This window comes from Salvelinus fontinalis, chromosome 7, assembly GCF_029448725.1.
Source record: "Salvelinus fontinalis isolate EN_2023a chromosome 7, ASM2944872v1, whole genome shotgun sequence".
Lineage (NCBI taxonomy): Eukaryota > Metazoa > Chordata > Actinopteri > Salmoniformes > Salmonidae > Salvelinus > Salvelinus fontinalis.
Window position 1 is genome coordinate 19,794,594 of NC_074671.1, and position 15,665 is coordinate 19,810,258.

The 15,665-nt window shown below is 44.4% G+C and overlaps 1 protein-coding gene and 1 pseudogene across 1 annotated transcript in view; both read right to left on the reverse strand.

The window, feature by feature from the left end:
• The window catches only part of LOC129859170 (apoptosis regulator Bcl-2-like), a 65,224-nt gene extending 60,606 nt beyond the window's left edge, over positions 1 to 4,618 (reverse strand). The window contains exon 1 of the mRNA XM_055928616.1: positions 3,161 to 4,618. Coding sequence (XP_055784591.1) covers positions 3,161 to 3,718 — 558 coding nt within the window. The 5' untranslated portion in view covers positions 3,719 to 4,618. The remainder of the gene's footprint in view (positions 1 to 3,160) is intronic.
• Positions 4,619 to 5,094: 476 nt separating this feature from the next.
• On the reverse strand, positions 5,095 to 15,373 carry LOC129859171 (E3 ubiquitin/ISG15 ligase TRIM25-like; annotated as a pseudogene).
• Between the last annotated feature and the right edge of the window lie 292 nt (positions 15,374 to 15,665).

The window sequence follows — 15,665 nt, forward strand, 5'->3', positions numbered from 1 at the left end:
ACACTGGTCACTTTATTAATGTTTACATGCTGTTTTATACACTATGTGTACATTGCTCTTTCCATGACACTGACTGACCAGGTGAATCCAGATGAACTATGATCCCCTATGTCAATCAGTGTAGATGAAGGGGAGGAGACAGGTTAAATAATGATTTTTAAGCCTTGAGACATGGATTGTGTATGTGACCAATTCAGAGGGTGAATGGGAAAAACATTCAGCCTCAGGAGGCTGAAGAAATTTGGCTTGTAACCAAAAAACCCTGACAAACATTTATTGATGCACAATCAAGAGCATCCTGTAGGGCTGTATCACAGCCTGGTACGGCAACTGCACCGCCCTCAACCGCAAGGCTCTCCAGAGGGTGATGCCGTCTGCACAACGCATCACCGGGGGCAAACTACCTGCCCTCCATGGCACCTACACCACCCGATGTCACAGGAAGGCCAAAAAGATCACCAAGGACAAGAACCACCCGAGCCACTGCCTGTTCACACTGCTATCATCAAGAAGGCAAGGTCAGTACATATGCATCAAAGCTGGGACCAAGAGATTGAAAAACAGCTTCTATCTCAAGGCCATCAGACTGCTAAATAGCAATCACTAACTCAGAGAGGCTGCTGCCTACATTGAGACCCAATCATTGGACACTTTAATAAATTGATCACTAGTCACTTTAAACAATGCCACTTTAATAATGTTTATATATCTTACATTACTCATATCACAAGTATATACTGTATTTTATACCATCTACTGCACCTTGCATATGCCGCTCAGCCATCGCTAATCCATATACTTATATGTACATATTCTCATTCACCCCTTTAGATTTGTGTGTATTAGCTAGTTGTTGGGGAATTGTTAGATTACTTGTTAGATGTTACTGCACTGTCGGAACTAGAAGCACAAGCATTACGCTACTCTCGCATTAACATCTGCTAACAATGTGTATGTGAACAATACATTTTGATTTTATTTTAACAAAATATTTAAGTGCCTTTGAACGGGGTATGGTAGTAGGTGCCAGGTGCACCAGTTTGAGTGTGTCAAGAACTGCAACGTTGCTGACTTTTTTTACGCTCAACAGTTTCCTGTGTGTATCAAGAATGGTCCACCACCCAAAGGACATCCAGCCAACTTGACACAACTGTGGAAAGCATTGGAGTCGACCTGGGCCAGCATTCCTGTGGAACGCTTCTGACACCTTGTAGTCCATGCCCAGACCAACTGAGGCTGTTCTGAGGGCTAAAGGGGATCAACTCCATGGTTGAAAAACGAGTTTTAATGACTCCAACTTAAGTGTATGTAAACTTCTAACTTCAACTGTACAGTATATATTCCGGTCTCTGACATTGCTCGTTGTAACGATGTGCGCTGAGAGTCGTGAAGCAAGTTCAGGGAGTGAGTGTTTTTAATAAACGGAACATAATACAAAACAAGAACCACTAACAGACAAGAAACAGAAACAATGACGCCCGGGGAAGGAACCAAAGGGAGTGACATATATAGGGTAATCAGGGAAATGATGTAGTCCAGGTGAGTCTGATGGCGCGCAGGTGTGCGTAACGATGGTGACAGGTGTGCGGCATAACGAGCAGCCTGGTGACCTGGAGGCCAGAGAGGGAGCACACGTAACACTCCTGATATTTCTTAATTTTTCTGGATTATTTGTGTATTACTTTTTTATTTTATATTGCTAGGTATTACTGCACTATTGGAGATAGGTACAGTGAAATGCTTGTGTTTCTGCGATAACATCTGCAAATCTGTATACACGAGCAATAAACTTCAGTGCTGAATGCTTCCTAATAGTTTTCTGATGGAACAAGTAGCAATTACCACTGCTATCCAATAATATATTATAAAGACACACAAACATACACACATGCACACACCCACACAGTTCTTCTTGTTTCTGGGGACAACTATACACAACACCACACAACTATACAATGAGAATGTGATTTCCCTAGCCGTCCTGGAGTTGGTGGTGGAAGCCTTTGGCCTCTGCTATTTATTCTGCTCCAGTTGATGCTCAGTCCAGACAGCTACCACCTCCACTCCTCCTTTATACAGCAGTCTATGCATACAGTATCTGCTTGTCTGGAAAGACCTGCCTGTGTCTTGGAAACCATGCACTCCACCCTAACTGCGGTGACAGGTCAAGTGATGGGTCAAGTAAAGAGTACATGAAGAGCCAGTAAAATCGCCCCATCAATATCATGACATTTTAATTCACTTCACCCCAAATTAAAATGTTTAGTCCCTGTAACAATGTTCACTATTTGAGCAGTTCCTTTGCTCATCCGGGATGTTGCAAATATGTAAATAAATGAGAGAGGAGTGAATTAACAAAATAAGGAGTGTAGTTGTTATTATTACAACCTAGACATCTATTACACCAGGATGGGTGTGTATGAAAGCATGGTTTGCCTGTTCCAATTTCAGACTTAAATTATTCAATGCTAGAGCGATGCGGTAAAACAGACGGATGGGATTTAATGAACTAAGAGCAGAGGCTAAAAAAGGGGAGGCTTTTTTCTCCATTTGATGTGGATTCTAAATAGGGAAACGCTGTGTTCATTCATTCAAACTTGAATTGCGGAAACAAGCCAATTTTCTCCTCAGAGACATCATACTGTGTAGCAGTTCCACTCAAACCACAGATGTTGGGGGAGAGAAAGGAAGTCAGGCGTTTCCAAACATCTGGCGAACTAATGACAGAGTAGAATGCAGTCAAGATAATTCAGTGTGGGCTTTCTGAGTGTGTGTGCTTGACCTTCAGTCAGAATAGGGGTAGGGTAGGGTTTCCCTAGATTGACTGAAATATTGGCCAGGAGATATAAGGACCCCAGAAACAGACAACAAATCAATCATTGTCCATGTAGGGCTAGGCACCTGCCCTAGTCATGATAACAGGGTTGACTGAAATATAGTCCCAAATGTTAGACAATGGTGGTGGTGGACATGTGTTAGTAGACAGATTTTTGGTCAATCAAAATAGTAGGGTAGCGTGCATGCAGACCTGAAGGGATTCATAAGCTGTATATTTATGCACTTGCCACTGATGAGAAGTGATTGTATTCGCAACTGATGCAAAGGTGTGATAGGTGGATAGAGGCTGAGCAAATGTGGAATGATTTATTAACAGACATACCCAGTCACCATTCACCTGGATCCAGTTCTGCAGGGGTCCGTTCAGGTACTCTGTCATCCAATGGGCAATGTTGTCTACCTGGGACGTCATCTCCCGGTTGACGCTCTCCACGCACATTGTCCCTCCAAACTCAAAGAAAGCCACAATCCGACCCCAGTTTACACCGTCGCTGAAGAGCTCCTCTATAACAGCAGTAAACCTTCTCTGTGCTGTACTGGGCGTAAAATGCAACTGCCCCGACATCTCTGCAAAGTCCCGCTGATACATTATTTCAATCTCGTCCCCCGCCTCGCGCAGCACCCTATGGAGCCGGGCATGTCGGTCCGGTTGCTGGATCCTGTTTGGGAGTGGAGAGTCAGTGTCCACGCCTTCAGCGGAGGGTTGGGACCTCCGTGCAAAAACTTCGGGGGAGTCAGGGGGAGAGGGCTCCCCAAAACCATTATTTGGGGAATCGTTTTCTGGATTAAATTCCCATACAAATCCCTTCTTCAACAGTTTGTGATGTATGTATTTTTCAACAATAAAGCGACTGTTATAAGGATTATCGTTTGCCATCATGGTGCTATAGCCTAATACCCAGCAAGCTGTTTACGCAAAATACATTTCCAATGGTTGGTTGAGACGACCTACAAGATATCCCCTAAAATTAGATATGGTATCAGATGATAAATTGCATCTCTAACATATTGTTACAGCGCATTACCTGCATAGCAACACTTGTTCCAGCCCTGCAAAAAAATATATACATGAAATCAAACAGTATTTCCGAATGGCATATAGCCTCAAATAAAATAAAGTGGAAATACTGTTTTCTTGAACAAATTGATTAAAACATGCACATACACATATCTAATCAGATCAAATAAATAATGCTATTCTTATTCTATCACATGCATTTCGAGTTCCAGTAGCAAGTCAACTTTACAGTATAATGCGTCCATGTTGTAGCATGATCGGCGCGCAATGTCTGGTTCTCCTTGCTTATGGTACGCCCCTTTTCAGGAATCCATTGGAACAAGACCGAACGAACAGTAATAAGTTTGGGATATCCTTTGAGCTGATCCTCACTTGCCTGACAGCTTCAATCGCTTGCGTCAATCGATATTGTGTATTATTCTGGAAAAACGAAGTTGTTGATTAAGTTACAGGTATCCGTTCTGGGGTTCAATACTCTGACATTTACTACACAGTTCCAGAAAGACGGAAGAGAAATCATTTGCAAGGCAGCTCTTGAAAGACTACTCTTATTTCACAGAGAAATAGCTTACACAAAAAAACACTAACATAAGCACAAGGAAGAAGATTTCTAAAAATAGAACAGCGCAGGTTACTTTGTGGCTTCTCTGCAGACGATTTCAGCGACGCTTGGTCATGCAGTCAGTTCCAGTAGGGTCTTCCTATCCAAGGGTTGTCTGCAAACTCTGCTTTCTCTCGTTCACTCCCACACAGGCGAGCCACTCACTCCCTCTCGGGGAGGTAGGCTACTTCCGTCAAGCTACGTCACTCCCATTCAATCTTTTCGTGTCATTATGTACAGTGAATATGGCCATATAATTTATATGATGGTCATCTGTTTGCGTTGTACACGTTAACACTTGACAGATGTTATAACAGAGTAGCCAGCCTACAAAGTGGAATAAGTATTGAAGGTGTAGTTACAGGATAAGCCTAATGTCTTCATAAAGTAAAGTGATGCCTCAACAAAGACAATACATTATAAACCTCAAAATGTATGGATCAAATAGACATCAAAATGTATGGTAAATATGCTACATTAAAGATATACCACCACAACTCTTATATTTTTAAACATATTATTAATATGAGGGTTACAAAGGTATGAGAATTGGACACTATTGGAACCAATGAGAATTGGATATTATAAAAAAAATCCCTGCCTCCAGTTCACTGACCCATATCTAACCATAGCCCCCCACCACTGACTCATCTCCTAGGGGTCCATGTTCAGGAGCTCTTGGTTTGGGCTATAGCTCCTTGCACGAAAGAGAATCCCTCAAACATCATTTGTCGAGTCTTGCACCACGCACATTCATCACCCTACTACACAGTCTACTGAGATGGTGTGTGTGTGTGTGCATTTGTGTGTGAGTTTGTGTGTGCATTTGTGTGTGTGTGTGTGTGCATGCATGTGTGTGTGCACACGTGAATGTGATGTGTGTGTGGGACTCGCTTCCTATTCTCCAATCATGTAGTAGTGGATGGCGACTTAGAAAGCCTTATAGAAACCTAACATAGTCCTGTTGCAGAATACCGTATGTAATATGAGACAACAAAGATATTGTGTGCATGCGGCTGGATGAGAACCTCTGTCCTACTTGAGAACATGAACGCAATTACATGAATCATTGGGGGGGGGGCCTTTACAATAGTGATGTATGCGACTTCTTGAAACAATGGGCCCAAGCCTTCTCTTCACTGGCAGTTACTTTTAGGTCACCAACAGTCTCCTCGTTTCTCCTTGAAGTGTGCAGGGAGCTTGGAGTGGGAATGGGGGTGGACGGTGGCTGGGTTCTGAGATAATGGCAGTCTTGTCCCAAGTGCACGGTCGGGATGATGGAAGGGGTTGATGGGTTGATTTGCATGGTTTGCGTGTTCCTCTGCATCCTTTGTAGCCATGTTAGGTAATGTGGTGTACAAGTATTCAGAAAAAAAATCATGATTATGGATTGTATTTCCTTTTCACTCATTATTTCACTGCAGATACAATCATATCGTCCTAATGAAGTGTATTTATTTTAGTCTGTTTTTCACCACTGGTTTGATTATTTCATGAATGTGAATTCTTCATATAGGAGACCAAGAGAACAAGCCATGGAATTGAGCTTTTGTAAACACAGAAGAATGTTGTATATAGTTTTAACTCATAACGTTTGAGTGAGTGTCTGCAATTCCCGGCATATCTGGCCGCAGCCATCTTTGCCGTTTTCATCCATCTGTAGACTGGAGAGACATTTCATAACATTGATGACTGGATATCAGTCACTTCTTAACATACATCTGAAAACATAATGTCAGTAGTAATACGTTGAAGACCAAGTGTAATTGAAAACCTAGCTATCCAGCACTAAGTATTTTTTTTCAAACGATCCTTTAGGCCTATAATTCCTAATCATAGTTTAAACCACATATTATTATTTTTAAATCAGGCAGAATGGTAACTACTGTATCTAATTATCGTCAATTCATAGCAGCCCTTCTTGGAATATTGTATGCATGTCTAAATGATCATCCTAATTTATATCATTACCTTTAAATTGACGAGAGATGAGATTGGGATTAGGTTTAAATCCTAGCTCTGCACTTCAAAGACATTGTAACTGCAGTGCTCTGCCTACATTAAGATATTCTTGTAAACTATGCATAGTTTGCCACCTGGTGGACTAAACGATCAACACAAATCTGAACTGAACTAAACAGCTCAGATTCATTTCTGCTTGTTTAAGAACATCATCGTGAAAATATTAATTTTACCGAAATACAATAATATTCTAATCTGTCGATCCATCCATGATCAATAAAACCATAACTGAATCACAGTGAGGTAACACTATGTGACTACAGTAAAATCATGGGAAGGGAATTGACCTATCAAATGAAATATTTTACTATAATGATTGACCCAGAAGCTGCATTGTTGACTAGAGTGCTCAGATTGAATCCTGGCCTTAATTACTGTGTTGATGTCATTATTTTCACAGATCTATCAACAAAGAACCCAGGATAGAGGGGTTCAGTGAATGGGGTCTGGACTCTGTGGAGAAAGGTCATTGTGTCAGAGACACTGTAGAAAGACAGAGTTCCTGCCCTGTGGTCCAGGTACACTCCTACTCTGGTGGAAAGGGGGACACATATGGCAGTCCGTTTACCATTGTGGTAGAAAGTGCCGCGAGAGGCACCACATTCCAAACACCAGGCCTGATTACTGGCTCCAAACCACTCATAATTACCTCTCCTGTTGATCCCTTTATTTGAGACAGCTATACAAACCTCCACCCCGGTCCACTCTACCTCCCAGTAGCAGGCTCCAGACAGACCCTCTCTACACAACACCTGGGGGCATGTGGTAAATCTGTCTGGATGGTCAGGATAAAGCTGGTTGTTATCACTCCATGTTACCTTTCTGTTCCCCTCAGACAGACACAGCATTTTATGTGCTGTGTTGGGATCCAATGTGAGCTGGCAGGAATCTGAGGAGAAGACAAAACAACAGGTGAAATGTATGTGTGCGTCCAGGAGTTTGTGTGTGTAGTATATTAAAGTGTATTGTACAGTATGTTCTTTACTCACATTCCAAGAACTCCTCTCTGGTTTTGGGTTCAGGCCTCGTCTTCTGACAGGTGGTGTCATCCAATGTGATGCTAGTCCTCCAACTGACAGTCTAGACTGAGTTCGGGCCAATTGACGGAAGACAACGGGGCTCGAAGGTCGAACAATGTGGACTTTTGTCACTATGGAAACATAGGAAAGGAAATATCACAGTTCAATATTGATCATGACAAAAACATTACAGTAATTCAAGTGGCTCAATAGTTGAAAGAGGTTTAGGTAATTGGTTTAGTAATATCAATGACCAGATAAATAAATAACTTTTTACAGAGATCTTGGCAATACTCCCAGAGCAGATCTTTTTAACTTGACTTTTCAGCTCAGAGACTGATTTCTTTACATCCTAAAAGAAGACGTGTTGGTTGACAGTGATGCTGGGTAACAGAGGGACATAGAAAGACTGGAGACTCTACAGAGACAAATCAGAAAAACAGAGAAAAGATGAGAAATACAAACATTTCACTTTCAGCAGTAACAACTGATGCTGTGGACAGAGAACCCTTGATGTCACCTGGAGGAATTGGATGTTGTCTTCTGTGTTTGAGAGCTGCTCCAGCTTGGCGTCTCTCCTCTTCAGCTCAGCCATCTCCTGGTCCAGTTGCTTCAACAGTCCTTCATCCCGACTCACTTAAGAATTCTCCTGGGCGCTGACCAGCTCCTTCACCTCAGAGTATCTTCTCTCAAGGTGGCAGGAGGCCTGGTGGTTAGACCGTTGGCTCAGTAACCGAAAGGTTGCAAGATTGAATCCCCGAGCTGACGAGGTAAAAATCTGTCATTCTGCCCCTGAACAAGGCAGGTAACCCACTGTTTCTAGGCTGTCATTGAAAATAAGAATTTGTTCTTAACTGACTTGCCTAGTTAAAATAAATAGAAGAGATCAGCTCAGTAAACATCCTATCACTGTCTCCCACTGCTGCTTGTGCAGAGCGCTGTTAGGAAACAGAGGAGGGGTCCATTTCAACCAGTCCATTCAGCTCTCACCAGAACCCTGGAACATGGCCCAGCACTGGCTTCAGTTTTACTGCAGTTTAGTTTAGGAGGAGTAAGTCACTTTAGAGAGGGCTAACTGCTAAGTGGATAGAAGAGAGTTAACATGCACTCTACCAAGCTTATCTCGTTTGTGGTGCTGAGAGTTACTGCCCCAAAAATCTACATATGAGAAGAAGTAAAATATACAGCATATACAATTTTACCTCTGCACAAGGTAACATCATGTGTGCAGGATTTATTTATATTTAACTGCTAAGTGTATACATTTAAATGGTAAACACTCACCTTGAGTGGCTTCACAGCCTGTCTCAGCTCCTGCATCTCTTTCTCTCTCGACTGGATTTTCTGTTTGGATTTCTTCTATCACTGTACCTGAGAAAATTCAGGCAAAAATTCCGTCAACTTAAATGATGTGTTTGTTCAACTTGTCTCATATGTTCATTCAAATAAAAATTATTACTTGAGCATCTTAACTTTTTTTTTTAAATGTATATTTTTTATTTAACAAGGCAAGTCAGTTAAGAAGAAATTCTTATTTACAATGACGGCCTACCCCGGTCAAACCCGGACAACGCTGAGACAATTGTGCGCCGCCCTATTGGACTCCCAATCATGGCCGGATGTGATGCAGACTGGATATCTAAAAAAGGCTGTTAAAATACAGTGCATTCGGAAAGTATTCAGAACAATTGACTTTTTCCACATTTTGTTACGCCTTATTCTAAAAATTATTACATTGTTTTTCTCCTCATCAATCTACAGACAATACCCCATAATGACAAAGCAAAAACAGGTTTCTGGATTTTTTGTCAAATCTATAAAAGAAATCTGAAGTACCACATTTACATATGTATTCAGATTCCTTACTCAGTACTTTGTTGTAGCACCTTTGATAGCATTTACAGCCTCGATTATTCTTGGGCGTGATGCTGGCACACCTGTATTTAGGGAGTTTCTCCCATTCTTCTCTGCAGATCCTCACAGACTCTGTCAGGTTGGATGGGAAGAGTCGCTGCAGAGCTATTTTCAGGTCTCTCCAGAGATGTTTGATCGGGTTCAAATCCGGGCCCTGACTGGGCCACTCAAGGACATTCAGAGACTTGTCCCGAAGCCACTCCTGTGTTGTCTTGGCTGTGTGCTTAGGGTTGTTGGAAGGGGAACCTTCGCCCCAGTCTGAGGTTCTTAAGCGCTCTAGAGGAGGTTTTAATCAAGGACCTTTCTGTACTTTGCTCTGTTCATCCTTCCCCCAATCCTGACTAGTCTCCCAGTCCCTGCTGCTGAAAAACATCCCCACAGCATGATGCTGCCACCACCATGCTTCACCACAGAGATGGTGCCAGGTTTCTTCCAGACGTGACGTTTGGCATTCAGGCTAAAAAGTTAAATCTTGTTTTCATTAGACCAGAAAATCTTGTTTCTCATGGTCTGAGAGTGGTTAGGTGCCTTTTGGCAAACTCCAAGCGGGCTGTCATGTGCCTTTTACAGAGGAATTGCTTCCGTCTGGCCACTCTACCATAAAGGCCTGATAGGTGGAGTGCTGCAGAGATGGTTGCCTCGACACAATCCTGTCTCTGAGCTCTACGGACAATTCCTTCAACCTCATGGATTGGTTTTTGCTCTGACATGCACTGTCAACAGTGGGACCTTATATAGAAAGTTGTGTGCCTTTCCAAATCATGTCCAATTAATTGATTTTAGAACAAGTGGACTCCAATCAAGTTGTAGAAACATCAAGGATAATCAATGGAAACAGGATGCATCTGCGCTCAATTTCGAATACTTATGTAAATAAGGTATTTCTGTTTTTTCTTTTTAGTACATTTGCAAAACATTCTACAAACCTGTTTTCAATTTGTCATTATGGGGTATTGTGTGAATATTGACGAGAAAAGTCAATAATTTAATCCAACTTAGAATAATTCTGTAACGTAACAAAATGTGGATAAAGTCAAGGGGTCTGAATACTTTCCAAATGCACTGTACTTACTAAATAATTGTAAGTTGAGGCCACTAACATACAATGCTTAATTAGACAGCAGCTCTTTGTCTGTTGGGAAGATTGTGGACTCCCACACATACAAACAGTACTTTTAACATACAATGTTTTCAACTTATATATTTCACACACATTGACGTACATGTATAGTCTGCCCCAAGAGCATGAGGAAAGCCCAAATTGGACGGTTGAGTAACTGAGATTCTAGAAAACCTTGATGTCTTTTTGGCCTACTTGTATGCGGAGGAAAAAAGGTGACATTGTTGCACTGCTTTTAGAATGTCAAGGTTTATTCTCAGATGTGCAAACTCAGACAAATGTAGCAGCAAGTGCTACAACAGTTGGGTGTAACTCACTGCTCCTCTAGTGCCTACCACCCAGAGTCTCAAGGTGCACTTGAGAGACTTGATCAGACTTTGAAGTCTATGTTGAGAGCTTACTGCTTTGAGTTTGAGAAGGACTGGGATGAAGGGGTCTTGTTGTAACGGTAATCCTCCTCCTCTTCATCAGACGAGGAGGAGTAGTGATCGAACCAAGGCGCAGCGTAGTGAAATGACATAATTTATTGAACACGACGGAAAAAACTAACTAAACTTGCATAAACAAACAAAACAAATAAACGATGCAGACAGACCTGAACGACGAACTTACATATAACGTGAAGAACGCAATGAACAGGAACAGACTACATAAAACGAACAAACCGCATACAGTCCCGTATGGTGCAAACATATACACAAACACAGGAGACAACCACCCACAACGAACACTGTGAAAACGCCTACCTAAATATGACTCTTAATTAGAGGAACGCCAAACACCTGCCTCTAATTAAGAGCCATACCAGGCAACCCAATAAACCAACACAGAAACAGAAAACATAGAATGCCCACCCAAACTCACGTCCTGACCAACTAACACATATAACAAACTAACAGAAATAGGTCAGGAACGTGACATAACCCCCCCCATAAGGTGCGAACTCTAGGCGCACCAGCACAAAGTCTAGGGGAGGGTCTGGGTGGGCATCTGACCACGGTGGTGGCTCAGGCTCTGGACGAGGTCCCCACCCCACCATAGTCAATCCCAGCTTACGTTTACCCCTTATCATGACCACCCTCTTATTTCCCCCACCTAATTTAAGGGGCAACACCAAGATAAAGTACAGCTCCGGGACAAGGTAGCTCAGGATAAAGAGGTAGCTTAGGATAGAGGGGCAACTCCGCACTGAAGGGCAGCTCCGGACAGAGAGACAGCTCTGGATAAAGAGGTAGCTTAGGATAAAGAGGTAGCTTAGGATAGAGGGGCAACTCCGGACTGAAGGGCAGCTCCGGACAGAGAGACAGCTCTGGACTGAGGGGCAGTTCTGGATTACTAGCCGCTTCTGGCTGAGGGGCAGCTCATGGCTGACTGACGGCTCTGGACGCTCATGGCTCGCTGACGGCTCTGACGGCTCTGGCTCGCTGGCGGCTCTGGCAGATCCTGTCTGGCTGGCGGCTCTGGCAGATCCTGTCTGGTTGGCGGCTCTGGCAGATCCTGTCTGGTTGGCGGCTCTGGCAGATCCTGTCTGGTTGGCGGCTCTGGCGGATCCTGTCTGGTTGGCGGCTCTGGCGGCTCCTGTCTGGCGGGCGGCTCTAGCGGCTCCTGTCTGGCGGGCGGCTCTAGCGGCTCCTGTCTGGCGGGCGGCTCTGTAGGCTCATGGCAGACGGGCGGCTTTGCAGGCTCATGGCAGACGGGCGGCTTTGCAGGCTCATTGCAGACGGATGGCTCAGACGGCGCTGGGGAGACGGATGGCTCAGACGGCGCTGGGGAGACGGATGGCTCAGACGGCGCTGGGGAGACGGATGGCTCAGACGGCGCTGGGGAGACGGATGGCTCAGACGGCGCTGGGGAGACGGATGGCTCAGACGGCGCTGGGGAGACGGATGGCTCAGACGGCGCTGGGGAGACGGATGGCTCAGACGGCGCTGGGGAGACGGATGGCTCAGATGGCGCTGGGGAGACGGATGGCTCTGGCCGGATAAGGCGCACTGCAGACCTGGTGCGTGGTGCCGGAACTGGAGGCACCGGGCTAAGGACACGCACCTTCATGCTAGTGCGGGGAGCAGGGACAGGGCACACTGGACTCTCAAAGCGTACTCTACACCTGGTGCGTGGTACCGGCACTGGTGGCACCGGGCTGAGGGCAAGCACATCAGGATTAGTACGGGGAGAAGAAACAGTGTGTACAGGGCTCTGGAGACGCACAGGTGGCTTAGTGCGTGGTGCCGGAACTGGAGGCACCGAACTGGATACACGCACTACAAGGAGAGTGCGTGGAGGAGGAACAGGGCTCTGGAAACGCACTGGTAGCCTAGTGCGTAGTGTAGGCACTGTAGGTACTAGGCTGGGGCGGGGAGGTGGCGCTGGAAATACCGGACCGTGCAGGCGTACTGGCTCTCTTGAGCATTGAGCCTGCCCAACCTTACCTGGTTGAATGCTCCCGGTCGCCCGACCAGTGCGGGGAGGTGGAATAACCCGCACCGGGCTATGTAGGAAAACCGGGGAAACCATGCGTAAGGCAGGTGCCATGTATGCCGGCCCGAGGAGACGCACTGGAGACCAGACACGTTGAGCCGGCCTCATGACACCTGGCTCAATGCCCAATCTAGCCCTACCAGTGCAGGGAGGTGGAATAACCCGCACCGGGCTATGCACAGTACAGGAGACACCCTGCGCTCTACTGCGTAACATGGTGTCTGCCCGTACTCCCCTCTCCACGGTTAGCCTGAGAAGTGGGCGCAGGTCTCCTACCTGGCCTTGGCCCACTACCTCTTAGCCCCCCCCCCCAAGAAATTTTTGGGTGTTACTCACGGGCTTTTTGGGCTTCCGTGCAAGACGAGTCCCCTCATAACGCCGGTTCCTCTCTCTCTTCTCCTCCGCTCTCCGGACTGCCTCCAGCTGTTCCCATGGAAGGTGATTCACTTTAGCCCATGGTCCTTCTCCGTTAAATACTTGCTCCCAACTCCACAAGTCCTGTATACTCTCCCGTTGCTCGAAATTACGCTGCTTGGTTCTGGATTGGTGGGTGGTTCTGTAACGGTAATCCTCCTCCTCTTCATCAGACGAGGAGGAGTAGTGATCGAACCAAGGCGCAGCGTAGTGAAATGACATAATTTATTGAACACGACGGAAAAAACAAACTAAACTTGCATAAACAAACAAAACAAATAAACGATGCAGACAGACCTGAACGTCGAACTTACATATAACGTGAAGAACGCAATGAACAGGAACAGACTACATAAAACGAACAAACCGCATACAGTCCCTTATGGTGCAAACATATACACAAACACAGGAGACAACCACCCACAACGAACACTGTGAAAACGCCTACCTAAATATGACTCTTAATTAGAGGAACGCCAAACACCTGCCTCTAATTAAGAGCCATACCAGGCAACCCAATAAACCAACACAGAAACAGAAAACATAGAATGCCCACCCAAACTCACGTCCTGACCAACTAACACATATAACAAACTAACAGAAATAGGTAAGGAACGTGACACTTGTGGTGTTTGCAGCCCGGGAGGTTGTTCAGGAATCTCTTGGTTTTAGTCGAAAGAGCTTGTGTTTGGACATCATGTCAGAGGTTTTTTGAGCTTACTTTGAGTTAAGATGCCCAAATAATCATTTATATTGAACATATGAAACAAGTTGAGCAAACACATAGTTTGAAGTTGACAGACTGTTTTCAACATTTTTCTAAAGTTGGAGCTAAGTTTGGGCCAACTAAAAGGTTCAATTCAGATAACACTGACCGAAAAGATGAGTAAACCAAAACAGGCAGTGGAACAAGTTACCTAATAGTAATTCATACTTTTGTAATATATTTTTTTATTGTATATCATACTGGATGCACTTTCAACTTGATAGGTCTATGATAGGTAAAAGTCCATGGTTTATGGAGGAAAAGTCATATGGGTGTTTGTATGTGTGTGAACGATCATGTGTTGTCCCGGGTCTCCCACGTGCCAGAAAAGTGCATTAGCCCGCTAACCCAAAGCCTAGACATTAGCTGACGGAGTCAGTGCAACTCATGTCCCAGTTAAGGTTACACATCACGCAAATGTGGTCATGGAACACCTCTATTACATACATGTGTGGTTGCTGTTTTACTTTTCATAGCCAGGTCATATGGAAATATATATGTACAGTATTGATTCATATACAGTAAGTACCAGTATTCTCACAGTCATGTGCGAAATTAACAACTATTACAGAGTTGTTGTCCTTACCTGTCTCTCATTCCTTTCTGATTCAGCTGAGACTGTATCATGGCCTTTATGTTCATCCATTGTACACAGATAACAGATAAACTGCTGATCAGTACGGCAGTAAATCTCCACCAGTTTGTCATGATGAGAGCAGATCTTCTCCTCTAGTTGTGTGGAGGCTTTGACCAGCTTGTGCTTCTTAAAGGCAGGAGATTCATAGTGAGGCTGGAGGTGAATCTCACAGTAAGATGCCAGACACACCAGACAGGACTTGACAGCTTTGAGTTTTCTCCCAGTGCAGACATCACACACTACATCTTCAGGTCCAGCATAATGGTGAGCAGGGGTACCAGCTTGGAGTCTTATCTTCTTCAGATTCTCCACCAATTCTGCTAGCATGGTGCTTTTCTTCAGAACAGGCCTTGGGGTGAAGGTCTGTCTGCACTGAGGGCAGCTATAGACAACCTTCAGATCATCCTGATCCCAGCAGACCTTAATACAGCCCATACAGTAGCTGTGTCCACAGGGAATAGTCACCGGATCCTTCAGTAGATCCAAACATATTGAACAATTGATTGAATCCATGGCTGCTGCCATTGTGGTGCACACACTAACAGACTGAGCCGATTGAGAAATGTTATGTTTCTCTAGAAGTGCTTCTAAATGATAACATTTCCTGGTTCTGTGTGTGTTCTCTTTCTCTGTACAGGGTGTGGCATTGGACAGAGACCAGGAAATGAGTGGTTGGTACATGTTCCATATATGGTACGTGTGCCATGCAACTCTATTTTTCTCCTTATTTTTAGAAGAATGTACAAGGACAAAAATATGATGCAGTCAAGACAGGTGCTACCAGATTACCTATGGCAGCAACAAGTTTGTCTAAATAGCACGAGTCGGTTTGACCTTT